We start from the raw sequence: 27,817 nt of genomic DNA on the forward strand, positions 1-27,817 counted from the left end.
CAAGACATTCATTACATAAATGAGTATAATACAATTTAATATAATAATCAGTACTAATTAAAGCATAAGAATATGGAATATATACATAAACATAAGAGAATATCGAACATCAACCAAAATGCGTGACAGTATTATCTTGGCGGAAAGTGTGATAAGCAGATTCCATTCCACATGAAAAACTATCCTTTTTCATCGTCTACTTCAAAAATTCACCATCTACTTTTGTTTTGATAAGGATTTTTGTTGTCATCCATTCAATAGTGTGATCTAGATCAGTTAAATTACAAACTCGGAATAGGTTTCGGCGCTAGGGGAAGCAATCCCATCCAAACACAAAACAAACAGGCTTCTGACCTCAGTGAGAAAAAATTTGGATGGAAAATACACTTTTGTTGAAGTTCTTTCTTTTGTACCCTTTTCATAAACCTATCCTCCAATTAGCCGCCTAAGAGTAATGCGGATAATTCAATAAAAATCGCGTTCATAAACTCCGAAAATAAGCCGCATTATTTTTACGAGCACCCGTCCTGAAAAAGGCGGATAATCGCCATGACAACTGGACACGCCCCCTCTGATGCGGTTGTGTTGGAAAAGGGTGACCTTGTGACCGCACCATGGCAATTATCCGCATTATTTGGAAATGCGTTCATAAACTCAAAATCTTATCCCGATGCTGCTATTATGCGGATAATAGCAGCATCACAGTAATGCGGATAACTCTTGTCCTCCTCCAATTTTACGACCAAATTATGCTGCTATTAGCCGCCTAATTCATTTTAATTGGGTTTATGAAAGGGGTATTGTTCTACCAAGCAAAGCAAGTCTCTATAAATACACGTACATGTATGGGAGATAATTTGGAGCCTCCCATACTGTATACCCAGTGTTGTGTGTCCGGACGATCAATATTAGAAAGTCATTTGGAAAAAAATTAGAAGCGAATTTTCATCAATTGTTAGTACTAAATGTTAGGAAATATTATAAAGAACAAAATAGAAGATGACAAGTATTGAATTCACATTTTTATATTGTAATCCAAAGACAAAAAAGATGGCTTTAAAAAGATAAAGTGTGCGGACACCCGACCCCTCATCCTATTGGAAGTGCGCCTCTAGTGATAGAGTAACGCGCCTTAATTTTGCCATGTACAGTCTATGGACAATTGTTCTTTGTGTCGGGCAAGCAAATCTTTAAATATCTGAAATATATTTACCCCGAAATCTATTTCACTTGCCGAAAAAAATCATTGAAAAACAAAGTTTTTACCTCTCCAAAAAAAGAGTTGCACGGTATTTTTTAAAACCATTTTTAGACATTAACTTATCTACTACTTTATTGTTGCATTTCTTTTTCCGAAGAAGACAAGTCATATTACATGTATCTTACCTGCCATGACCAAATATAGTATAGGTTCAAACTCTACATGTATATCATATCAACCCTAGGGCCTAACTTTCGTCATTTTATTGTGAGAATTTTCTTACGCAATTCGGGCTAGTTGTGGTCTTTACTTCAAAACACTTGTCTTGCCCACTTGTTCACTGCTACCATCTGGCCTGTGGAGAATCTACAGGTAGGACTATGGTATGCCAATGCTGTATAGAGCACACACTCTAAAAAATCATTAAAATATCACTTTTGTGACCAAAATTACTAATTTTCATAGTTTTAATTTATTTATCATTAGTACCGGTAATGTGGGAATATTTTTTTTATTCACCAGAGCGCTCAAAAACTTGAATTTTGGGCATATTTTTGTGTACGCCCTCTATTGGTGGAAAGTAATATGGCAAGAAAATTTTCATTTTTTGATCTCTATTTTTAATTAAGAAAAAATGTTATAAAGAATCAAATTTAAATAAGAGCCAAGCAGTATGAATTAACAGGTCTAATGGAAACTGTCAGTGTAAAAAAATCAAGCATTTGCCCCAAAGAAAAAGAGAAAATAAGCCAAACATTGCCACCCTTATTTTGTCACACATGGAGATATAAGTATGGTCAGTTCCCCCATGTCTGCGCGGTCTCCCAAGTCTGCGCACCCGCGCGATTCTAGTAAAAGAATATACGCAACGAGCATGAACTTTGCACATTCAATGCATAGACAGGTATTCATAAAAAAATCCGACTCAAAATGGTGCCAATAATGATTTCAGGGCATTTCATATGACGGTCTCAAAATGCAGCCTTTTGTCATCAAAATCCCGAATCGTGTGAAAAGTGAATGAGTGCGCAGACATGGGGTACTGGTACCATTTTTTTTTCAATCTGAAAATGACTGCCCGAAGTTTTTCTCCAAGAAAATCATATATTTCTTTCAAATTTTTATGAGATATTTGGCACACTAACTCATTATGATGTAAGGAACATTATCAACTGAAAGATTTTGTGAAATAAGAAGAAATTCATGTTAAATCTTAACTCAAATTGTTAGGTGGGCAGACTTGGGGCCCACCATCATACCGAGAACAAGGTTATATTATAACCTTGTTCATTGAATGAGAGGTCTTGCCAAACTCTATTTTTACTTGCCCAGGGCATGTGCTATGACATGTAGTCCCCTGAATTATCTTCTATTTTTTTCTCTATATTAACAAGTTAATATAATTATAAAACACTTTGTAATAAAAATTTAATTATGAATGAAACTTCGCTCATTAATTTTTGCTGTTTTGGCTTTCTAAAACTAAAGAACCGCTGGGTACGGTACCGGTACTTTTATTAATTTTACAAACCACCCTACCACAGCCTGGATCAAGATTTAGGAAAATATCTGAGATTTAATTTAAAATCTATTCTACTTCACTGACGTGTTTAACAGAAATGAAGCCATCTGTTCGTCTCCATCCAGCCCAAGCTCTTGAGCAAGTGATCGCCATCGCCAGAACGTAGCAGTTGTAACGCGAATGTGTTTGTAGCGGGTTGCGGTCGGTGGCACGACGGTAGACAAAGCCTCATCTCGCTTCTGGCGCTTTTTATCTCTAAACATCTTCTTGGACATGTTGGAATCCTTTCTAAATGCTTCTTTTCTCGTTGGAGAAAATGAAGGACGCCCGAGTTTTCTTCTTTCGGCCATGACAGACTCCAATAATTTTGAAAATCGGGCGTTTACATGTTTATCGCAGGTGCAGCCTAGGGGAAAAGTGATTGGCGTCCATGATGGGTTCCTTAAACCGGCCACACGCACGCTCTGCAGATCTGATCATGCGAGACCGGCGCGCGCTCCGCGACGTCGCGACCGGTACGGTCGCGTTTCCTATCTTGCTTGTGGAAAGTAGGATGGGGGGTCGGGTGTCCGGACACTTAATATTTTCGAAGCCATCTTTCTTGTCTTTTGATTACATTAAAAATACGAATTCAATCATTGTAATCATCCTCTATTTTGTTCTCTATAATATTTCCTAACATTTGTACCAAACATTTATTAAACTTCGCTTGTAAATTTTTCCAAATGACTTTCTAAAACTGACGGACACACAACAACTGGGTATATGCCTGCCTATGACTTATATAACTTATTCTTTTCTCTCATGGCGTCCAGATGAAGGGGGGGGGGGCATATGGAACAACATCAACAATTCTCACGACTAAGAAAAAAGAAGACAAAGAAAGATGATCAATGAATTAATTAAAGAAAAGAGTAGTCAAATATGTATAAATCTACTGTATCAACTATATTTTTGCATCAAATGTGCAAAAATTATGCTTGTTCGTGATCCCATACCTTTCAATTATCAGTTCATATTGCAATACTTTTTTTCATTTTCTTTTCAATATCTCAAGCTGTATTTCTCCATAGTCTTTTTTCACTCTTAATTTTTCACTTTTTCCCCCTTTTTGTTTTTTCTTTACTTTATTTCCTTTACATAATTTTTTTCCTGCCTTTTCTATATTTCTTTTCTTTTCCTCCCATCTTTTGTGTTGTATTTTAAAAATTCTGATGACTTTTAACTTGTGTAAAGACCCATGACCGTCTTTTTTTTCAACCATGTGGTCTTACCCTTTGGAAAGAGGAAATGCAAATTAAGATGAGAATAAAGAGCAGGGTGGGTGGGGCTGGAGCTGAACATTTAAGATGATAGAAATTCAATTGCCATTTAGGTTTATGCTATGGTCACATTTGATCTATGGCGGCCGTACCGCGAGTCAAAAACAGCCGTTATAACATTTTTTTATACTAGCTACATATAGATGTAGGTGGTTTGAATTAAAATGAATAAAAGGCTGTTTTTTACTCGCCGTACAGCCGCCGTAGAGCAAATGTGACCGAGGTATTAGCCTGTTGGCTTCATGTTTTACTGAGAAAGTGGGATATATATAGATATATATTTATATATACAATATATATATATATATATATATATATATATATATATATATATATATATATATATATGAATGACTTCTTTCTTTTGTACATGTATTTCATATGAGATATGTAATGCATTGTTTATACAACTACAATTAAAGCAAGAATAATCAGTCCCTTGTATCAAATGGTACATGATGCATCTTTTATTTCATGAAAAGCCTAGTTCAGTTTTTATTCTGGGAGTGCTATAAAAATACATTTGAAATTTTCTTATTAGATTCATAATAGAATACATGAACCCCTCCCCTAAAAAAAAAATCTGTGGCTCATGACATCAACCTACTCGTTTGGGTGATATCTTGTTCACTATTAAAACAAAGGATCAGTTTGAATTAAAGCGTGTGTGGGGGGTGACACTGCAAATCAATATACAATGTCATTAAAAATATTTTTTGTTCGGTTTATTAAGAAAACATCGTCCTTAATTACATGTACATACACTGGACAATAATTTTTGCTCAATTACAAAATTTGGTGCCCAAACTGACTTTAACATAATCATGAACACACGTGACATCCATCTGGTGCAAGTGAATTAGCAATTTTTAGAATTTGAGAATGGTTGCTAGATCTGGAATCCAATTAAAATCCTTGTGAGTAGCCTCCCCCCCTGGTGCTGCCACTGGTACAAAAGCAATTAAAGGAGAGGGGGGGGGGAGGCTTGGGGCCTATATTCATGCCTTGGAACTTGAAAGTAGGCATAAAGATTTAAACTACCCAAATATATGCTCATATTTCAAGTTTCAATTTCTACATTTTCATTTTCAAATAATTAACATAATTTTACAAATACATAAAGAATATTAAACATTATACAAGTACACAATACTTCTCACTAATACTTTGTTACCTGTTTGACCCACCTCTCACTAATTCTCTTGTTTTTCATATCTTCCTCATACATAATTTTACAAATACATAAAGAATATTAAACATTATACAAGTAAACAATACTTCTCACTAATACTTTGTTACCTGTTTGACCCACCTCTCACTAATTCTCTTGTTTTCATATCTTCCTCATACCCTCTATCACTGTTTTGTTCCAGATCCTGTTTGATGTTGCCTGCCTCATTATCTTAATCCCTCTTGGCTTGAGGTCTTTCTTTGGCCTTACACTAACTTCCCTTTGTGTCTGCCTACTCCTTTTCTTTCATCCCCTTCATTAACCTGATTGGTCATCTCTTCTCACGAATGCCCCTTTTGTCTCCTTGTTCCAGTGTTGCTGTTGTATGTCTGTGGTCTATATTATGGTTGTTCCACCTTATATGTTTGTCATTTTGCCTCCGAAGATTCTGCTAGGATCGAAAGATTAGGCCCCTTTTGACTCTTATTTACCCCATTGGCTCTTTTTTTTAGATAAGCAGTTTACAGCAGCTTCTTTTTGCCAAACAATACTTCAGTTATGTTATGTGGAAAAATAACTAATTAATGAATAAATCATTCTTTCAATATAAATTCAGAGAATCAAACATATTACAGATTATAAGTAAGGTGATAATGAAAATGGGGGATTCAAAAAAGCAGAGCTTGTACTGGTAAGCCCCCCTAGACATAAATTCTAATAACCTTAATCATGGGAAATCATAAGTAGAGTAATGGTGATCATATTTTAGAGCAAATTAAGTAGTTGATAACAAAGGAATAAGAACAGTGACAACACCAAATAAAAGAAAATAAAATAAAGAAAAAGGAATAACGATCAGTGTCCTGCAGAAAGGAAAATAAAGTATATGTAGGATCGAGAGTCAATATATAATGGAAAAAGAGATAAAGTATAAAAATTACGCCCAATCGATTGATAATACACATAAACAATTAAAAAAAAAACTTTAAAAAGTAAAATGTTGATCAATGAAGCATGTACAAACGTCACATAGTGTGAAGGTGTAAATCAAACATAACATATCTAAGGCATTAAGGGCTTGTCACATGTATAATCCTGGAATACAGGGACAGAAAGAAAGAAAAGAGAGAAAGAGAAAACCAAGATTACGGGAAACAGAAAATTTTAAAAAGGCAAATGAAAAAAGGAAGAGAGAGAGGATGAGATGGGATGAATGAGGAAAAGAGTGGCAACAGAGCAAGAGAGTGGGAGGAAAGAGACAGAAAGAAAAGATACAGGAGGGGAAGACGATGAAGGGAAAATCTGGAAAAAAAACAGAAGGGGAGGATTAGAAAAATAGAAGGAAAGAAACGGGCGCAAAACTGGTTTAAACCTTGTAAAAGATGGCAGTAACAAAAATTACCAAGAATCTAAGTCATACTATGCATAATACAATGAAGAGAATAAGACAGTGAGATGTACGGGCAATGAGATAATGGCAAGAGAGATATAGGCATTGGCACGAAAATTTCAATATTACTAAACTCAATATTTGAATAATTATCAAACTTTACATTCACTTGATCTAAAATTGAAAATTGTGCAGATCACTTGATCACGAGAATGGGGAAGGGGGATAATTAAACAGGTTCAGAAAACATTACAATTTTAAACATAATTAGGTATATGGCAGTAACAAACTATATATATTGCACAAAGTTAAAATCACAGCGAGCTGATATATATATGTTCACTTGAGGAAAAGTAAAAGAGGAAAGAGAAGAAACAAGGAAATGAGGGACAAAGAGTAAAAGAGAAAGATCAGAAAAGGGATGACAATGGGAAAGTGCTGAATAGAGGAATCGAGCAACAACAAAACCATTTTGAATTCAACACAGATACAATGTGTGGTATCTTCTTGTTTATATCTTCTGAGTTCTGCATAATGGTATGTCCAAGCATACAGAATTCTGCACCAGGACATTCGAGTGGGACTTGGATCTTCTGGTAGGGGGAGCGTATTTGGACGACGCTCTGATTTTAGTAATCCAAGTCCAAAGGTCATCTCTCATTCTTTAAGAGTTATAAGTCCGTACAACTTATTCTCAGAGCTGCCAACCTGCACAAGAAAATTTCAGTATTCCTAAAGCAGAAAATCAGTATTTTGGTGAGGAAATTAGTATTTTCAATGAAACACCATTGGACAAGATATAAAACTGAAACATTAGAAATCAGTATTTTTATGAAACAATCAGTATTCTTATTTTTCAATACTAAATACTGAAAATCTGTACTACTTGGCAGCTCTGTATTCTGTTCGACTTAAGGTAGAGCATTCTAGAATGCAATGCAGTGAAGAGCTCGCTTTTGAATACGTTCTAGTTCTTCCAACTGGGCTGTAATAAGACTCAAACTCCAAACTGGTGATCCAAATTCCAAAAGTGGGCGAATGTAGATTTTGAAGATATTCACCAGATCGTCTACATTGGCACCATGCTTATTAACATTAATATGCATCAATATTGGACATTTTCCAATGGACGTGGTAAAGTGAGCATAATCTAGATACAAAAAATTTGGATTCAACCAATGGTTTTCAAAACCACCTTCGTGAATTCGGACCTACGTGGCCAGAGTTGGGTGTTGGCTTTTCATATGCTTTACCATTGTACTCTTTTGCCGAAACTTCTTAGAACATACGGAACACGAGTAGGGTAGATCCCCTGAATGTATTAACATGTGTTGTTGTAAAATGTAGTCTCTACCAAACACCCTCCCACAGATGGGGCACAGATGATCCTTTACTCCTGTGTGAATCTTCTCGTGGGTGACAAGCACTCTCTTGTAGGAAAAAGTTTTGCCACACTGAGAACATTGAAAAGGTTTCTCTCCAGTGTGGACTATTCGATGACCGATGAGGTCGGCAGATCTCGCAAATTTCCTGTGACAAATAGAGCACTCAAACGTTTTTTCTTTAATCAACGAGTGATGCGATCTTGTATGCTCCGACAGCATGATCCGATGAGTAAACCTCATGTCACAATGCTTGCATTGATAAGTTCTCTCATGTGTCTTTATGTGGGCATACAGGCTGCCCCTCCGGGCATACGTCCTCTCGCAAAACTTGCACTGATATCGCTTCTGTGCCGCATGAACTGCCATGTGTTCTCTGAGATGATATCCTTCCGAGAAGCGTCTGCCACAAATGGAGCACTTGTGTGGTCTAGCTCCAGGATGGACTCGCATGTGTCTGTTAAGATCTTTGACAGTGGCACACCTTTTGTTGCAGAAGGTGCATTCGTGAGGCCAGAGTTCGCTGTGTAATCTTAAATGATCAGTCCAGTCATCGCTGCTGGTTAATTTTTCATTGCAAACTGGACAAAAAGAAGACTGTTTGATGTCTGATAAGGTTGTTCGACATTCGTCACTAGGTCCCGTTCCATTGCCTTCTTCATGATCTGATGCAGTAGCACTGTCAGTAGCACTCAGTCCTTGAGCATGTGATCTGTCACATGATGCATCACCTGACATTATTTCACCTTTCACATCACATCCCATCAAAATGTCTTCATCTAACCCTCCATCATGATCTATCATGGTATCAGCGTCAGTAGCACTATGTCCTTGTGGATAGTCAGCTTGCGTTGGTAAAAGTTCAGAGTCATACTCACTTGAGCAACTGGCCCTGGCAGATAAATCAGAATAGTTTTCTTGTGCACCATGTAAGATCCATTCTTCTGGGACATGTACCCCATGTGATATGTCATGTGACGTGCCACCTGATACATCCTGATAGGTTTTCTTGGTACCACAAGTGGTCTGGATAGTTGAATTCACACCTGAAAAAAATAGGAAGGTACTACATTATTAAGTTTTAAAAAATCAGCAATCTCATCTGGTTCTACAGTCCTTTTTTAAAGGTCAAGTCCACCTAAAAAAATGTTGATTCAAATCAATGGAGAAAATTCAGACAAGAATAATAATGAAAATTTCATCAAAATAGCATGGAAAATAAGAAATTATGACATTTCAAAATTTTGCTTATTTTTCACAAAATAGTTATGCACCATTTTTAGTCACAAGCAAAAGAGAGAATCTATGATGTCCCTCATGCGCCCATTTTTTTTTGAATTGCACAATATTTCAATTCTTACAGATTTGACAATAAGGACCAACTTGACTGAACCATAAAATGTTAAACAATGGTAATTCTACACGTTCAGGGAGAAATAAAACTTTGTTTCACAGGACCGTTAGGAGAAAATTAGAATACATTTCAATAAAATAAAATACAACAGAAATAGTAATGTCATCAGTCCTCTCATTTGCATACCGACCAGGATGTGCATATAACTGTTTTGTGAAATTAAGTGAAACTTACATATGTCATTCGTATTCGATTTCGATATTTTTAGTGTTATGCTTGTTGGATTTTTCTCTTTTTATTCAATAAACTTTTTGGTAGGGTGGACTTTAAATTCCCAAAGGTACTCTTTCTCACCTTATACTTTCACAGTCCTTTTCAGGACTAGGACTACCCCACATGTAATATTATTGGTAAACTGCAAACCTCTTTCACATATTATCACACATCTTCTTTGCAATGCCACACGGAGGATCTCTTTTTGTTAGATAATCAATATTGGAGACTGTGACTGGGATCTTAAAAAATGTTAAAACATTTATTTCAGGTTTATACACGCACGTCACATTTTATGTATTCAGATTTATCGTATATATTCTCATTTTATCCTTTATAATGTTAGCAATTACATCTGTATACTAGAATAGATACGTTTGTGCTGTGATGTTAACATATTGTTATTGTTTAAAGTAAATAAATAAATAAACAAACTTAACTCAAACATGAAGGATCGCCATAGCACGATTGTACTCAACAACATTCAAATGCTCATAACTTTCTTATTGTGGTCAATTTTTACTCAAAACTTAGCATGATTTATTCTTCAATTTGTTCTGCTCTCACAAAGTAGGTTGTTCCAGGAATTTAATTCATTAAACACTATGGCCCGTATGCTGAATTCGGGTTTATCTTAAACCATGGTCTAACTCTGTGTTAAAATTATGGGAAAACAAAAATTCAAAAAATTCTGTTTTTATTGTATAATTCTTATGTTCACAATTTTGTTTCCTTTTGCTTGAATCATAAGAAAAATACTTCAATTATCATTCCCAGACAATCATGAACAATTAGGGTGTCAAATGAGCTAATAAATTGGATATGTACTGTTAGGGACTTGTGCTCCAATTGGCTCCCAATAGTTAAACTACAACATTAAACCAGGGTTTCATTTAAACCTAAGTTAAGAATACAGGCCTATACATGTATGTAAGATACTATACTGACTATGTAACATATGGCTTTTATAAAGAGGGCTGAGAATTTTTCACTATTGATTGCATTTGAGAGCATGTGTAAAATTGTATGACTTATAAACAAGTGGAATGCCTCTGGCGGTCTCACCTGCATCACACGATTCAATATAGCAGTAGTGCTGACTTTGAAAACTACTATAACTTGCACAAGATGTTCAGTGATACTTGTTACTCTTATGTCCATGTTGAACTAGACCAATACACTTACAGATATAAGATGGTAATTCAACAAATACCCTCTACATGGACAAAGTTCATTGACCTTACATGATCTTTGACCTTGATCATGTGACCTGAAACCGGCACAGGATGTTCAGTGATACTTGATTACTCTTATGTCCAAGTTTCAAGAGTCAGATCCATCAACTTTCAAAGTTATGATGGTAATTCAACAGATACATGTACCCCATTATGGCCAAAGTTCATTGACGTTTGACCTTGGTCATGTGACCTAAAACGTGCACAGGATGTTCAGTGATACTTGATTACTCCTATGTCCAATTTTTATGAACGAGACCAACATACTTTTAAAGTTATGACGGTAATTCAACAAATACCCCCAATTTGGCCAAAGTTCATTGACCCTAAATGACCTTCGAACTTGATCATGTGACCTAAAACTTGCACAGGATGTTCAGTGATACTTGATTACTATCATGACCAATTTTCATGTATCAGATCCACAAACTTTCAAAGTAATGATGGTAATTCAATAGATACCCCCAATTCGGCCAAAGTTCATTGACCCTAAATGACCTTTGACCTCGGTCATATGCCGTGAATCTCATGCAGGATGTTTATGTCCAAGTTTCATGAATCAGATCCAAAAACTTTTAAAGTTTTGATTGTAATTCAAAAGATACTCCCAAATCGGCCAAAGTTCATTCACCCTAAATTACCTTTGACCTTGGTCATGTGACGTGAAACTCATGCAGGATGTTTGGTGATACTTGATTAAACTTATGTCCAAGTTTAATGAACTAGGTTCATATATTTTCTAAGTTATGATGGCATTTCAAAAACTTAACCTCAGGTTAAGATTTTAATGTTGATGGTCTACATGTAAGTTCATTGACCCTAAATGATCTTTGACTTTGGTCATGTGACATGAAACTCTACTGGATGTAACCTTATGGCCAAGTTTCATGAACTAGGTCCATATACTTTCTAACTTATCATGTCATTTGTCCACGGCGGACGGCATTTGAATAGTAATGTGTCAGAAAGAGGATCGAGGGTATTTGAGTTCCAGTTCATCGTGGCTTAACCGAGAACCAGAATAGCCTGGTGGTTGAGTCGCTGCCCGGAAAGCAGTAGATGGCAGGTTCGAATCCCACTGGTTCCAATTTTTTCTGACTTATGATTTATGATTTTCATACAGATCGAGCATACTGATCTTATGATTTTCATTACAGATCGAGCATACTGATCTTAAACAAATAGGAGTAATGCCAAAAATTTGTTAAACAAATTATAATTTCCTCCTATAAAAGCCTCTTAAATTACTATCTATTGTCCACGGCGGACGGCATTTGAATAGTAATGAGTCAGAAAGAAGAGGATCGAGGGTATTTGAATTCCAGTTCATCATGGCTTAGCCGTGAACCAGAATAGCCTGGTGGTTGAGTCGCTGCCTGGAAAGCAGTAGATGGCAGGTTCGAAACCCACTAGTTCCAATTTTTCTGACTTATGACTTATGATTTTCATACAGATCGAGCATACTGATCTTATGATTTTCATTACAAATTGAGCATACTGATCTTAAACAAATAGGAGTAATGCCGAAAACTTGTCAAACAAACTTAACCTCAGGATAAGATTTAATGTTGATTCCCCCAACATGGTGTAAGTTCATTGACCCTAAATGACCTTTGACCTTGGTCATGTGACATGAAACTCTACTGGATGTTCAGTAATACTTGATTAACCTTATGGCCAAGTTTCATGAACTATGTCCATATACTTTCTAAGTTATCATGTCATTTCAAAAACTTCACCTTAAGTTAAGATTTGATGTTGATGCCGCCACCGTCGGAAAAGCGGCGCCTATAGTCTCACTCTGCTATGCAGGTGAGACAAAAACGTTGTCTGTTGCTCTATATTTTCTCTAAAAAAATAATGCACATTGAATACAAAAAATAACCATGAATACTTGCTCTTTGTAATACTGTCTGATATACATGTACATGTGCTACTTTCAATTTAATTTTTTTCTTTTTTATTGATGGCAAGTTCCTGAGTCGGTCTACTCAGATAATGTATTTATTTCTACATACATGTACATGTAAAGGTAGGTTATAGCCCATTCGGTTGACAGTCGAGTTGGCCCAATTGCCATTTGCCCCACATTTTTTTCATATTTTTCTATTTTCATAGATCTACATCTCATGTTCAGTTGGCCTGATTAATACTTCCTCTAGTTATTACTTTTTACTTTGCCAAATTAAAAAAATTTCATTAATTAACAGTTGATACCATAAATTCATGACAAAAGTGGCATTAGATTATAAAGTGGATATTAGATGAAACAGGTATCCTATTACACTGGAAACTATCAAAAGTGGTAAATGGGTTTAATCAAACGAAATGTAGGATTACAGAAAGCCTTGTAATTTTTCTGGAAAATTATTGATCAATGAATTATGCTAAAACCCTTTTCTTCCTTTTGGCCAATAATAGCGCATATTTGCATTATAGGCTACTTCAGTACATTCGAGTGTACATATTGGTGATTTGATGGTGTATTTTTATGAAGTCATTACTCATAAATCCAAAACTTTTGATATTTCCAAAACTCCCTTAATGATCTTTAGATGGTTTTTCATGAATTTCATCAAGCCTTCACCACAATGCACTCAGTGGCATACCTAGGATTAGGATTCTTCAAAAAGGGGGGGGGGGGGCAAATTCGTCCGCCAAAAAATTTGACAAGCAAACATAGTGTCTTCAAGTTCAGAGAAACGCCACATGTGACTCGTCAGGGGGGGATATGTCCCTTGCATGGGTTGTGACTCGTCAGGTACATTAATGTATGCACTACTAAATCTACTAGCAAATGAGGGAACTGATGACATCAATCACTCACTATTTCTTTTGTATTTTATTATATGAAATATGAAATATTTTGATTTTCTTGTCATTGCCATATGAAATGAAGTTTCAGGAAACATGTGGAATTCCATTATTTTTAACATTTTGTGCTTAGGGCAAGGAGGTCCTAATCATCAAATTTGTAAAAATTGAAATATTGTATAATTCAAACAATAAAAAACAAAAGAAATGGTGAGTGAGTGACATCATCGACTCTCTCATTTGGATGTAACTGGCTCGTTCATATAACTATTTTGTTAAACATATGCGAGTTTGATGAAATTTTCAGCATTGTTCTTGTCTTGAGTTTTCTCTATTGATTAAAATCAACATTTTTCGGAGGTGGACTTGACTGGACATTAAGTGCGACTCTAAGTCATACTTAACACTTTGTGAAAGAACCACCAGATCTCAACCTGAATGTATTTTCATGTGCCTACTGCGAGAGCGTTTTGCCGAAAAGCTCTTGGAGCATACTGGACAATGATAGGGTTTTTCTCCTGTATGGACTCTCATGTGTCTAATAAAATCATGTTTTCTCTTGAACCTTTTGTCGCAAACAGAACAAAAGTTAGGCTCTTTTCCTGCGTGGGTTTTTTGATGATCGACGACCTGGGATTTGGTAGCAAAACTTTGGCCACAATCGGCACACTGAAAGGGCTTTTCTGCAGAGTGCTTTTCCATGTGCGTCTTGAGATCGCCAGCTTGGGAAAATGTTTTGTCACAATACCGGCACGTTTCTCGCGTGTGAGATCGAGTGTGCCTCTTGAACGCATCAGCACGGGCAAACCTCATATCACAGTATGAGCACTGAAATGGTTTTTCTCCTGTGTGGATTCTTACGTGCTCATCAAGACTTTGCCTTTTGAAAAACGTCTTTTTGCAAAAAGAACACACATACAGCTCTTCCCCTGTGTGCACCTTGATGTGCATCCTCAGATAATTGCTACAAAGGAATTTTTTCTTGCAGAACGGGCACTGATCACGACGCCTCTTCGCTTGATGAATTTTCATGTGGGTTGTCAGGTTATCCTTACGGCTAAATCCTTTATTACAGACTGTACAGACGAAAGGTCTATCTTCCCTAGACTTGCTACGAGGATTGGATTGGATGCTTCTTGGAGAACACAATACTGAAGATTTATGCTTGTTTTGAAAAGGGTTTGTTACATGTACATGTTTCTCATCATGCCCCACTGCAATAGGTCTATCCACTTTTCCATCATCGTGATTTGACACAGAAGAACCCTCAGCAGTACTCTGTCCTTTAGAAGATCTGTCTTGCGATGCATCACCTAATATTTCATCTTTTTCATCATGTCCCACCGTGATGTTTCCATCCAACCTTCCATCTTCATGATCTGAGACAGTAGCACTGTCAAGAGAACAATATCCCTGAAAATGTGATCTGGCACGCAAGACATCACCCGCTCTTTCACATTTCAGGCTACACTCCACTGCGATGTCTCCATTCAATCTATTATTATGATCATCCAAAATCATAGCACTGTCAGTCGCAGTCTGTCCTTGAGCATATGATCGGTCACATGATGCATCACCTGATGTTTTGCCACATTTCACACCACAGCCCACTGCAAGGTCTCCATCCAATCTTTCATCATTGTGATCTGGCAGGGTAGCTCTGTCAGCCACACTCTGTCCTTGAGGATTTTCTGCTTGGTTCAGTAAAGGGAGAATAGTGAAACGCACTTGCGTACCTTGCCCCATCAGAAACTCAGAATCGTTTCCTTGCACACCTTGTAATAGGAAGCCTTTGGGAAGAGCTTTTCCATGTGACCTGTCACATGATGTATCACCTGACATTTCCTCAGTGTGTCCAGTCCCTTGAGAGGTGCTCTGCATACTTGAATTCCCACCTGAGTAGAAGAGCAGGTCCAATGCTGATTTAGAATAGATGATTCTTTCAAGATACATGTGTCTCTAATTCTCAAGGTGTGTTTATGCCCATGGATGGATGTAGACAATATGCATTTTCTTTTTGTATCACCTGCATTTTTTTAAGTATTACATTGGTACCTGATATCAAACCATATTATTTTCAAAATTTTTCTGATCACAAAATGAACATGATAACTTACTCAAGCTTCAAAATACCTGGTAATTATTTGCCTATTTTTATGCCTCTCTGCCATAATCAGATAAATTTCTTGTAGAATCTGGGCAGTTACAGGGCTCACATTCCTATAGTAAAGAAACATGAAATCTATATGCCTCACAACATTTTTCAATCTTTATAATTTCCGGTCACACTGCAAATATCTCCCAACCTTTGTGAGATCCCTAGATTCAAATTTACAATTGTACCTGAATTTTGAAAGGTATTTGTTGGGATTACACATTATTTGCTTTCAACCTTAAAGTTAGCTAATATTTTCCAATCATGACAGAAATCTGAGTCAGAGTGTAGGGCCCTCGGCAGTAAGAGTTGGGATCAAATTCCAAAATTCCAAATTCCAAAAAAGAGTTGGGATCAAACTCCAAAATTCAAACAAAACTTGACTTTCCAACAAAGAAACAAACATATTACAAAGTTGCGCTTGATTGTTACCCTTTCTCCAGTTGGATACCTACAGTGTAGAAGAGATTTTAATCAGAAATCTACCGTGATCAGAAAATACTAAGTTTTTGTGATCAGGCGGGTGTGAACATGCCTTGTTTTGACAATGAGAACAAACCTTGTTGGCTGCAGGATGATGTTTCATGCAGATTGGCTTTTCCACCACCAGAACTACCATCATCCTCAGGTTCTTTCTTCATCAAGAACGTGGAGGACCTCGAGTCCCCTTCATTTGACGGATGCACTAGGTTCTTGTGGTTATCATCGCCATCATCACTAATATCATAATCTGCATAGGACAAGTCGTCTTCTGACTCTTCTTCCTTCATGGAAGTATCAGGACCTTCTTGCTGATTTTGCGTTGATAGTACCGTAGACCTACTTTCTCCTGTCAGTCTACTTTCACGATCCAAGGAAGTCTCGGATGTTCCTCTTGGATTTTCAGACATCTGAAGACTTCTTTCCCTCTCAGTCCTACCATCTCCAGACTTGTCTTCTAGCAAGGGTGTCTGTCTATCTTCCAGATTACCATGCTCCAAGAAAAACCCTTCAAGTTCTCTTGGTTGTCCAGACTTCTGAAGAGTTCCTTCACTCTCTGTCCTACAGTCTTCTGACTTGCCTTCCTGCAAGGGATCCTGTTCTGTCAAAGTGTCTTCCAAATATTCTTCCTTCACAATGCTGGTGGTCTCACAAAGCTGTCGCTCTCTCTTGGAAGTGGCCTTCTTGTTACCAATGATTCTATTGGAGGGAATATACAATCAAAATAGATGTGAGAGTTCCACACAGGAGGACATACTCAAGATTCTGCATGCATGACTGCAATATGTTTATGGATGCTAATTCAGCTGAAGGATAATTCATAAATCTTAAAGAAAGGGTCATCAGTCATTCATGAAGTCATACTTTCAAACAGCTATATAAAGCAGCCCCAAGTTGTGCCTCCTCTTAGGACCTGCAGAGATTAATCTTATCAACTTGCGACAAACCATACTAAAACAAAGCTATGACACGCAAGAATCAAGAATTTGTAATAATTAAAAAATCAATATTCCAAAAAATGGCTTCTATGATATCATCATAGCATTGTGGAATAGCCTTCCAGAAGACATAAAAAATGTACCTCTGTCAAAACTTTCAAAAATCTTCTAAAAACTTTGCTATTTATACAAACTCTTGGATCTTTATGTGCCTTGATCACTCTACAGATTGGATTTGGTGCTTTACAAGTCTCATTATTATTATTATAATTTAAATCTACCAGATAATTGTTTGTTTAGCAGGAAAAAATAGCCTTGGAAAATAAAGAATTGGCCCGAAAAATTAAGTAATTACCCCACAAGTTGAAACAAAAGTATCAGGCTTGAAAATCAGAATTATTTCCTACCCTACTGGAGCTGGTTTACTGGATTTCTCTCTATGGACCGTGAATGATGTTGCTGATTGCATTGTACTACTTGAAGATTGTTCACAGGAGTCTGTTCGTTGCACTGGGCTGCATTATACAAGAACAAATCAACAGTTGAAAGTTAGATTACAACTAGGTCAGTTTTGACAGATGAGGTATTGCAAACTGAACTCTAAAATTGTCAATACCCTGAAAGATGTTATCAGATAGTCACTGAAATTTGCATTCGTGTATAAAGTTTTTCATTCCAGTTATTCAATTGCTTCTAACTATGTAAGTTATTCTGAAAATGAAATGAGCCATGCAATGTATGCCCTTGTGACTCGGGTAAAAATTTAGAGCCCTTGGAAACTAATAGAGAGCTCTCGATATTCAATACAAAATGTTATAATGTTGCTATTAAAGGTCAAGTCCACCCCAGAAAAATGTTGATTTATTAATGAATAAAGGAAAATCAAACTATTCCAGAACACTGAAAATTTCATCAAAATTGGATGTAAAATAACAAAGTTAAGACATTTTACAGTTTTGCTCATTTTTCATAAAAGAGTTACATGCACAAGTTGGTGACATGCAAATGACCGAGTTGATGAAGTCCCTTACTCACTATTTCTTTTTTTATCATACAACATTTCAATTTTTTTACAGATTTGGCAATTAAAACAAACTTGACTGAACCATAAGATGTTAAAAGAATGGTGATTCCACATGCTCAAGGAGGAGTAAAACTTTATTTCACAGAACATTATGGAGAAAATTAGAATATTTCATATTTCAATATAATAAACTATAGAAGAAATAGTGAGTGGATGACATCTCCTCATTTGCATACCAACTAGGATGTCCATCTAACTGTCTTGTGAAATTAGGCAAAATTTCAAAATGTCATAACTCTCTTATTTTACATCCAATTTTGATGAAATGTCCACTGCTATGTTTGTAGGAATTTTCTCCTTTTATTCAGATCAACTTTTTGTTGGGGTGGACTTGTCCTTTAAACTGGGCTGGTCAGCTCAAAATGTACACCATGAAAAATAAGAATAAAAATTCCCTGATACAGACTGTATACATACCTGTTCCAGCACCAATCATTCAGCCTCTCACTTTGAGCTTTGTGCCTTCTGCCTGATATCTCTTTATAACTGTATGGGAAGGAGGAAAATCAGGGAAAATTTCTCTTTAAAAATTAAAAAATAACATTTTGAAATAACACTTGAAGATATCCCTCCAAATTATGTCACAAGCATACCATATTGAAAGACAGAATTCAATATTTTGTCTGAGATAAATGTAATGATCTGCTATAATCTGATATTTGCAATGCTTGTTTTTATCCTGAATAATTTTTTTGCATGACTCCCAAAATATCAATGTATCAAAATCACTCTCCCAATCTTTTGAATATTGACAAAACTGATACTTTTCTCTATGCCTATAACACACTTTGCCGTCAGTTTTTCTTTAGAGTGTGTGAATTGATTAGATTGAAAATTAATCAAGTAATTCAGAATATGGCACTAACCTTGCAAGCAGTACACTCAGGACCTCATCATATGAACTCAACAAGAGTTGACTCTGAACCTCAAGAAGACCTTTCATCGTTGCTTCGCTGACCCATATCCGGTACCTGCCTCCGTCTCGTATCATGATACATGGGGCTATACGCAGCGTCCCTTTCTTTGTTCCAACTGGTCCTCTCTTTTTCTTCCCCATCTTTTCAAATCCTGTACATGTGTCTGAGGGAGAAGCAGAATTAACACTTCAGTGTGACGAGAAATGACTGTTCAAGAAAGGAGCATTGTCAACGCAGAAGAGTAGGTCTGTTTTCACTTGATCCAACAGGCATACTGCCATCTACACTGGGTGATTTCAAGTTCAGTGTTGACCTTTGGGTGTTGGTGTTAGGTCAATTTTTACACAAGTATAACACCATACATAAAATGAACATGGTCCTGAAAAGTCACTAACTAGTTGTTGAGGTGTCAATAGAGCAGGGGTGTGAGAGTGCAGATTTTTATCTGATTTCAGATTTTTTTTCAGTTTAATTTCAGCTTATTTTTTGCTTTCCTCTGTGCAAAAAGTATGGGAGCTCTTTCTTTTTCAACACTCTTCAGCTTTTTTCAGATTTTTTGTTTGTGATCACTCACACCCTTGATAATGTGATCTGGTTCAGTTTTACAAACTCAGAATAGGTTTCGGAGCTAGGGGAAGCAATCCAAATTCCAACACCAACACCAGATTTGAAATCACCCACTGTACATCGTAATTTTGTTAGGCAAGAGTTCCATATGCACCCCCACTAAAATTGAAAATAAAAATATGGAAAAGGTTCAAAATATTATATCTAGCACAAAAATATATGATGGGAAAGTGGAAATACATGTATACCAAAATATGGTTTATTCAGTCAAATTTTCGAGCAGGATTGAGTGCGTGGAATTGTCCATATACATGTACATCGGTTTATTTAGACAGTAAAGGGTCTGTAAATTTAGAACAGTCAAAACTATTGGCCCATACTCGCTAAAAAACCTCTGCCGGTATCAGCGCTTCACCCTAGCACAGCAGGAAGGGGTCTGGACCACTTGTTCACTGCAACCGTCCTGCCTTTGGGAAATCTACAGGTAGGACTATGGGATACCACTGAGCACTGTACATAACACACTTAAAAAAATCATTCAAATATCACTTTTGTGACCAAAATTACTAATTTCCTTGAACAGTTGCAATTTATTTTTCATTAGTAACTTGGGAATAATTTTTGTATTCACCAGAGTGCTCAAAAACTTGAATTTTGGGCATATTTTGGTGCATGCCCTCTATTGATGGAAAGTAATATGGCAAGAAAATTTTCATTTTTCAATCTCTATTTTTAAGAAAAAACAATTTAAAGAATTAAATTTACATAAGAGCCAAGTTATATGATGAATAGCTGTATTGGAAACTGACAGTGTAAGAAAATCAAGCATTTGTCCCATAGAAAAAGAGAAAATAAGCCAAAATTGCCACCCTTATTTTGCCACACATGGAGATGTAATTGAGAACAAGGTTAAATCATAACCTTGTTCATTGAATGAGTGGTCTTGACTGCAGTTATCAGGTTATTATGAGGTGAGTTTGAGTCCCAAACAAGGTACCTGTAAGCAACACTAAAAATTCAATAGAAAAATCTGAAGTGAGCTCTCATTATTTTGGTGGGGGCGCATAGGGATCCTTTCCCTTTGTTGGATTGAGTTGGAAAAAAAGTCTAGAATGAAATAATAGTATGTGAAAAGTTCCACACATACATAAACAACCTAGTCTTGAGGACGCAATGATGATGATTTTTTTAGACATGTCTACATTTCTAGAAATGTAAGACATATCTAAAAAAATCATCATCATTGCGTCCTCAAGACTATAAACAACCAGTGAATGCCAGTACATGACTACACAATGCTGACACATGGTATTAAACACCACACAAAATCTATTACAAGTTGGAACCAGTACAGTAGGTCCTAAATTATTTATTACTCACGGCCGATTTCAAAACATCGCATGCAATCGGCGCAACCAATCGTTATCACATGCCATGTTGTTTTGAAATTGGCCATTAATTTCGAGGATAACTGGACTCTGGAGGATGGACACGGAGTGAAATACGAGTGAAGAGTAAGATATTAAGTATAGGGGCCTAATTAAGCTTTTTTTTCTATTTCGTTACATTTCTTTTCTTTAATTTTTACAACAAACCATTTTTTGATCCCACCTTTGGCTTTGTTCAAGACTCAAGTTTGTGTTTGTCACTCGGATTCGGAATATTATTATTAATAATAATATCAATCATCGAGTTCACCATCCGGCCGAAGCGAAGTTCGGGTAGGTCTTGCCCCGGGGACCCCGACACGTCTTCAGACAGTGTCGGGGTCCTGAGTTTTTCCATGCATTCTCACCGGAGTACAAAACTTCGCGATGTTTGGCATTAGAAAACCGGTGATAATAATGAATTAAAAATCTAACGATTGATATCAATCTTACCTAAACAAACTGTTCCTAAATCAGCTTAACTTTCAATTAAAACTGATGTATACAATTCCAAAAAATCCTTCGAAAGAACGTCAATTTTCGGACTTTTGTTCCAATCGCGAGATCGCCATGTTTGAAGAACGTGAAAATAGTTTCTGCGCATGCGTATATAAATATTCATAAGATGACGTCTCTGCCTTTACAAAACAGTTTAATGAATATGCATGTAGGTCAAAACTTTCGGCAAGTCGCCTCGATTCAGTTAAATCGTGATTTAGGCATGTAATTCAATACCATTTTTTCATTTTAATTTGAAAAAGAAAAATCTGTATTAATGAAAAAATAATTTATTTCATATATATTGCTATTTTGTTACATTCTGTGTTTTTATAATATATATATTTTTTATTTGTCATTTGTTATAAACTTATATTTTCTCCTTTTCATTCTTTTTATGCTTTGTTTATGGGAAGGGGGGGGGGGGAGCATGACTGTTCTCTTGGTGTGTGTGTTTTATATACTGAACAAATAAAATTTACGAATAGCATGATTGTGTTTTATAATTATATTAAGAGATATCTAGATCATGTAGAAACTTTTAGTCTGTATTATGATTATTCCCTTTGTGATTATGAGATATTAAAGAAATAGTTACAGATTCTAATTTTACATTTAGAATAACTTAACGATTTTCTTAAATATGAATCCTGATTTTATTGATGTTATTCATCTTTTTCACTTGTAATAGCAATTAGGAAGGAATGAATATGATTTTAAATGAAAGGACATACTTAAAAACAACTTTGCCTCCTTGTGAAATAAATATCAAGATATTGTAAAGAATAAATAATTATGATTAAAAAAAAATTCTGCCGCTTTGATAATCTCTAATCACCATGGCAGTAGCATAGGTTTTTTAATCGCCCCCCTTCTAAAGAAAATTGATACGAAACGACCTCCAATTTTATATTGAAGACCTTTTTTGCTTGTCAAATTCACATTAAAAACATCGAACTCACTGCCGGATCCGGAGGGGGGGGGGAGCAAAGCCGGCTCGTCCTCCCCCCCTTGAGAAGCATAATGAAAATTTGTGATGTTAAAAATGGTGTTAAAACCGAACTGTGCCCCCTCCCCTTTTTTTTCTTGTCAAATTTTTTTCAGGCCAAATAATTTTATTTTTTGTTAAAAAGATTTCTTTCATTTTGTTTTTTGGCTTAGCAATTTTTTTTCCTGGTCGAAATTTCCTTAATTTTGGTTGGAAAACCTTTCTTCTTTTTTTTTTTTTGCTCGTCAAATTTTTCATTGGAAAAATTTGCCCCCCTTTTGAAAATCATGGTTCCGCCCCTAATTGAGCTCATTTATATGAAGTGCTTACACTGTCAAAAAATAATTTAAACAACACTATTCATTGTGTGAATTGCGCAGTAGTTGTTTAAACATTTTAAATAAGTGTTTAAAATCTTAAACAATCAAGCTTTAATTATTGATAATTTGATATTTGAATTTAATTATTGATAATCAAATTTTGAATTTAAACTGTGTTGTTTAAGATTTTAAATACTTGTTTAAACAATTGTGTGATTCGTGTCGTAAACAGCGTTTTTTTCAATCATTTTTAACAGTGTATTTGAATGATTAGGGACAAAAAGTGACATGCAAAATATCAAATTAATGGCGCAAAATAGGCGACAGGAGATTGATGACATATGAACTTCCATCATCTAGTAATATTGTATTTTTTCACAATTTTTATAACTGCCCCTTTACATGCTCATGATAAGGCCGTCTGCGGCCCCAAATAAATTCACTAGTAAAGAGCTGAAAAGCGGAGAAGTAGTCTTTGTGGGTAATTGACATCGTTATAGTTTACCGCCCTTACCTAGGGATCGGAAAAGTTGGTATTGATCAATTTGAAGAAATATATTACTTTGACCTGTAATCTTAATACAAGTTCCGTTCCCAAATATTATTTTTAAAAACTTGATGCCGCAACGAAACAAAATAGCATTAAGCCGAGCTGGGAAAACGGGGAAAGGTAAACAAAGGAGAAAACTATATTTTCATGATTTCCTCGCAAACTTGCGCGGAAGCAAATATTTATAGAGAAAGAAAATCCCGCAAAGCTATCTTTTTCGCCATTGCTTTCCCCTTCGCTCTCAACATTTCTCATGTTCTTTTTTGGGGGGGGCGTTAGGATGGGGAAGGCCACCCCACCGCCTCCTTGCGACGCACTTGTTATAGAAAAATGGAAAAGGTTCATGACAAAGGCCTGACTTTTATTGGGATGTTATGACAAAATCTATACAAAATTTGATTTCTGCATCAATACTTCAGTGGTACTGCGGTAAAAATATAGATAAGCTGATTTAGTGTCATCATTATTATTCATTAATTCTTATAAGCAAAACAAAAGAACGGGACGTATTCGAAAAAAGCGCCTCTTGGATGCCAGGAAAACAATCAGATAAGCAAGATTCCCGGCGAATTTATGCATCCTAAGATGTAATGAGCAATTCAATTCTTTGTAATTACAGGCCTATACTTATCCCGCAGAGATTTATATACTCAATGATTGAGGCTTAAAGAATGCCAACAAGATGAAAGATTACATAGTAATCTAGAAACAAACATATGAATTTTAATCATATTTCATGATCATCTTATAATCTCCGTTCAAACAAATTACAAATTGATATTGATATAAGCATCAATAGTATATGAAAATTGTTGGATGATAATGAGATTTGCATATATTTTCATTTCATTTATTTATTTTAAATTCTCATTAAAACATACAACATACAATTCAAACTGACAGAATGATTCATGCATGCACAGTATACAAAATAAATAAAATGGAAAACATAACAAGAGAGAAAGAACAACATTAAAATATGTGGGAGCCAGCATTGGACTCCGTGATAATGTCTTTAAAATCATTTCACATCACGGAGTCCTCTAGATTCTAGGCTAAGTCAGCGCAGACCTTTCAGTTGCTGGGTTCCAGAAAATGGGCATCAATATCTTAAAGAGATGATTTGCTGATCACTCAATAATTTTGATCAACGAATATATTCACAAGCGTACCTAAGAGGGGGGGGATAGACTGCCCCCCCCCTCTGACGAGTCATAACCCATGACGATGAATCACAACTGATCCCGACGAGCCACAAGTGCCCCCTCTTTTGAACTTGTAGACCTTTTTTTTCTTATTTGCTTTTCAATTTTTTTTCTGGTACGAAATCATTTATTTCTGGTTGAAGACAATTTCTTTTTTTTTGCTTGTCAAATTTTTGGGCAGACGAATTTGCCCCCCCCCCCCACGGAAAATTCTGGGTACGCCCCTGAAAATATTCCTTTAATATATGAGTATTAATTTATTTCTTCGCTTGTTTATTTACCTATATCTGTAGATTTCTATAATAATAATAATAAAAAAATTTGTAGTACGACACCATGAGTATTATCTCTCGAAAACAAAGAAGACAAGAAGAAAATTAGAGACAAAAAAGAGAAGAAAAAAATGAAAAATAAAAAAGAAAAACAAAGGCAAAAACTAAAAAAAGGGAAGAAAAAAACCGACCCAAAAATGAAGAGAAGGTAGGGGAACAAAATAACGAGAATAAAAAAAAGGGCAAAGGAAAATAAAATAGAACAGAAGAAAAGAAAAGAATGAAGGAGAAAGAAAGAAAAAACAAATAATTCAAAAGAAAATATGTTATTTCCTTCAAAGAAAAAAAAACAAAACCGTATGTTGACTGGTTATCAGGCAAAGGGAAAAGCAAGAATTTACGGAACTTGTCTCATGAATATTCATGTAAATCTTTCTCCGACGCATCGAATGATAGCCTTTTGTCGGGGCCTTAAGTTATATTTTCTATATGGACTTTAGTGCTATTGGCAAATCTGATGAACATACGAACTTACTAAAATTCACACATATTACGCATATTCAATTATTATTTTATTTTCTAAGTATATTTTTCTTTTATTGTTTGTTTTTGTTTTTCGCCTGTTTGCTGACAAAAATCAAATTTATCCCGTTGCCTCGTCAAAAGGCTATATCGATCCTCCATTGGTTCCTGTACAAACGACTTTTAATGCACATCGGAAAAACATCCCTCCATTTTTGCCTAGTTTTGGGACATTACTTCTTCGTTTTGAGGATTGTGAATATTGCGGCTTAAGTTGTAAGTATGTATTGATTCCTTCATTCGAATTTCGTGTAATATTATTAATAATCATTAAATTCCCGAATCTCTTTTGGCCGATCCGGTCCGGATCCGGTGAGCTTGGGTGAAGCTGTTCGCAGCCCGAACACAGTACGTGTTCGGGCTGCCGCAGTAAGGGTAGGTGAAGCATTAGTGTACCGGTAGTCATGGTAGTGAAGTGGAGCCAGCACGGACTGTGCGGTGAGCGCTGGCGAGAGACTGACCCACTCACACATTGCACGAGGTTAGTATGTACTAACCTCGTACAATAGACCGTGTTTGACCCTGGATTTCAAAGTAGTCGGCAAACATCGCTTCATTGCTGAAGTAATATTTGCCGAAACTCCTTCTTGCTACGCACCGGGGCTCTTGCCGGTAAGTAGCAATAGATTAAAATATGAAAATAATAATAAAATAATAATCATTAAAAAAAAACAAATTTCGCTTACCTCGGCCTCGAAAGTGACTTCGCTTGTCTCTTCCACGGAAATACAAGGAAGCCCGTTGGTGGCGCTAATAATTTCACAAACTTGATTCAGCTCCTCGGTAATTTTATAACTGTATCTAAATTCTTTGAATGCGCAATCCTTATGCTTAATTTACTAATTATGGGCACCAATGAATGAAATACCTTCAAAAACATAATTAAAGATTATTATTGGTAATGATAACACTTATTTGCAATGAATTTAAAAAGATGACTAATAAAAAAAAATGAAAATATACATGCCTGGAAAGAAACCAGTAGAGGATTTAACGAACGTCAATAATACGTATACGGTATCCCAAAGTCTATACAATGAAAAGATTGGACACTTCACGGACTTCGCGTAATGCCTTGCGTCGATTTGCGTGTAGAAGTAGTGTAGGTGCCTAGTCTTTCCCTTGTCGTGTCTTTGATATGAATATAAATCGCGCGCCCTCTTTAGGCGAAAATTGATATCCGCGCTGAGCAGTTTTCATCTCCGTAAAATCTTCACTAAAGATCAAGAAAATATACATGTTTTTTAAAAGAAACTTCAAGGAGAAGTCACGGAAGGATCTAAATGATTCGGTAAGTGTCATAGCAGAATGTGATATATAAAATTTTTAGTAATATTTTATGTGGGCAAAAGCCCAGAAAAGTTTAACTGTGTCGTGTGTGTCGCGTTGCATTCGACTGATATTCCTTCGCACGCGAGATGCTTTGAACCCATGGGTGAGACTGACCTAACAAAAATCTAGCGGCTCGAGTTGACTAGGTAGCTAGGCCCAGGGCTCGCGACACCCCGAATTCCCGCAGGGGCTCGGCCTAGGGCGCGGAGCGGGGCCTAGGCTTGCTCTCCTCATCCAGCTGGCGGCTTTTCGTCTGGCAGCTTTGTTGTTGTGGCTGGCTTCCACGCTGAGTGACACCTTTTTAGAAAAGTTATATGGTATACATACGTATTTTCCAAACCCTTACCCTATTGATAAAGAAGCGAATATTTCAGCAACAAAAACAGAGGACTTCAGAAATCTGGAAACTCGGCTTATTTTGCCTGCAAATCTTGCGAACTCTCTGACTGAATTATGGAAAGCTCTTTGTTCCGCGTTTGGCGCGCCATACCAGGGGGTCAATGAATTTTTTCTTATTATTTGCTCTTTTCAACTCTATGCTCCTTCTATAACACCCGGTGGGGTCACTCAGCCGCAGAAGGGGACACGTATGACCGTTAGAGCGACCGTTACCACAAATGCAAGTGACCCCCTATTGCAGTCAATTTCAAGGACATTTTGTGAAATTTACCCCCCTATTTTCACGCAAAACAAGGACAAAATTGCGGTAAAATGGTACCTTGAAACACCCCTAATTATAAGATTGTAAGGACACTTTTGCCCATTTCGCAAATTTACCCCTATTTACCGTATTTCAAGGACAGGGCATTTACACCCTTTCCTCATTAGAGGAAATTGC

General features: G+C 36.3%; 2 protein-coding genes across 11 annotated transcripts in view; both read right to left on the reverse strand.

Annotated features, from left to right (window-relative positions):
• LOC121420433 (zinc finger protein 721-like) overlaps window positions 1-3,214 on the reverse strand; it is a 65,942-nt gene extending 62,728 nt beyond the window's left edge. For 3 of the 8 annotated variants that reach the window (XM_041615064.1, XM_041615062.1, XM_041615061.1), the window contains exon 1: window positions 2,808-3,208. In XM_041615064.1, coding sequence (XP_041470998.1) covers window positions 2,808-3,073 — 266 coding nt within the window. In that variant the 5' untranslated portion in view covers window positions 3,074-3,208. Of the gene's footprint in view, window positions 1-2,807 lie in introns of all 8 variants that reach the window. The other 5 variants (XM_041615058.1, XM_041615060.1, XM_041615059.1 and 2 more) reach the window with 5 other exon arrangements.
• Window positions 3,215-5,682: 2,468 nt separating this feature from the next.
• Window positions 5,683-27,467, reverse strand: LOC121420435 (zinc finger protein 235-like). 3 transcript variants are annotated; one of them, XM_041615070.1, is made up of 6 exons: window positions 27,326-27,462; window positions 19,188-19,401; window positions 18,739-18,807; window positions 17,645-17,752; window positions 16,379-16,998; window positions 5,683-9,034 (listed from the first exon to the last, which is right to left on the reverse strand). In XM_041615070.1, exons 2-6 carry the CDS (start codon window positions 19,376-19,378, stop codon window positions 7,818-7,820), a joined length of 2,205 nt encoding a protein of 734 aa, XP_041471004.1. In that variant the 5' UTR covers window positions 19,379-19,401; window positions 27,326-27,462; the 3' UTR covers window positions 5,683-7,817. The 3 variants fall into 3 exon arrangements, with proteins under 3 accessions (XP_041471004.1, XP_041471002.1, XP_041471003.1); XM_041615068.1 differs by lacking the exon at window positions 5,683-9,034 and adding an exon at window positions 14,029-15,559 and having other exon boundaries at window positions 27,326-27,467; XM_041615069.1 differs by lacking the exons at window positions 5,683-9,034; window positions 27,326-27,462 and adding exons at window positions 14,029-15,559; window positions 27,094-27,318.
• Between the last annotated feature and the right edge of the window lie 350 nt (window positions 27,468-27,817).

This window comes from Lytechinus variegatus, chromosome 8 (genome assembly GCF_018143015.1).
Source record: "Lytechinus variegatus isolate NC3 chromosome 8, Lvar_3.0, whole genome shotgun sequence".
Classification (NCBI taxonomy): domain Eukaryota; kingdom Metazoa; phylum Echinodermata; class Echinoidea; order Temnopleuroida; family Toxopneustidae; genus Lytechinus; species Lytechinus variegatus.

Bases quoted from the DNA above. Each gene is read 5' to 3' on its own strand.
- LOC121420435 (XM_041615068.1), bottom strand. From the start codon at position 19,378: ATGGGGAAGAAAAAGAGAGGACCAGTTGGAACAAAGAAAGGGACGCTG. The intron at 18,808-19,187 runs GTTAGTGCCATA...CTTCCCATACAG, and splicing joins CTGAGTGTACTGCTTGCAAG to TTATAAAGAGATATCAGGCA. The intron at 16,999-17,644 runs GTAGGAAATAAT...TCCCTCCAATAG, and splicing joins AGTAAACCAGCTCCAGTAGG to AATCATTGGTAACAAGAAGG.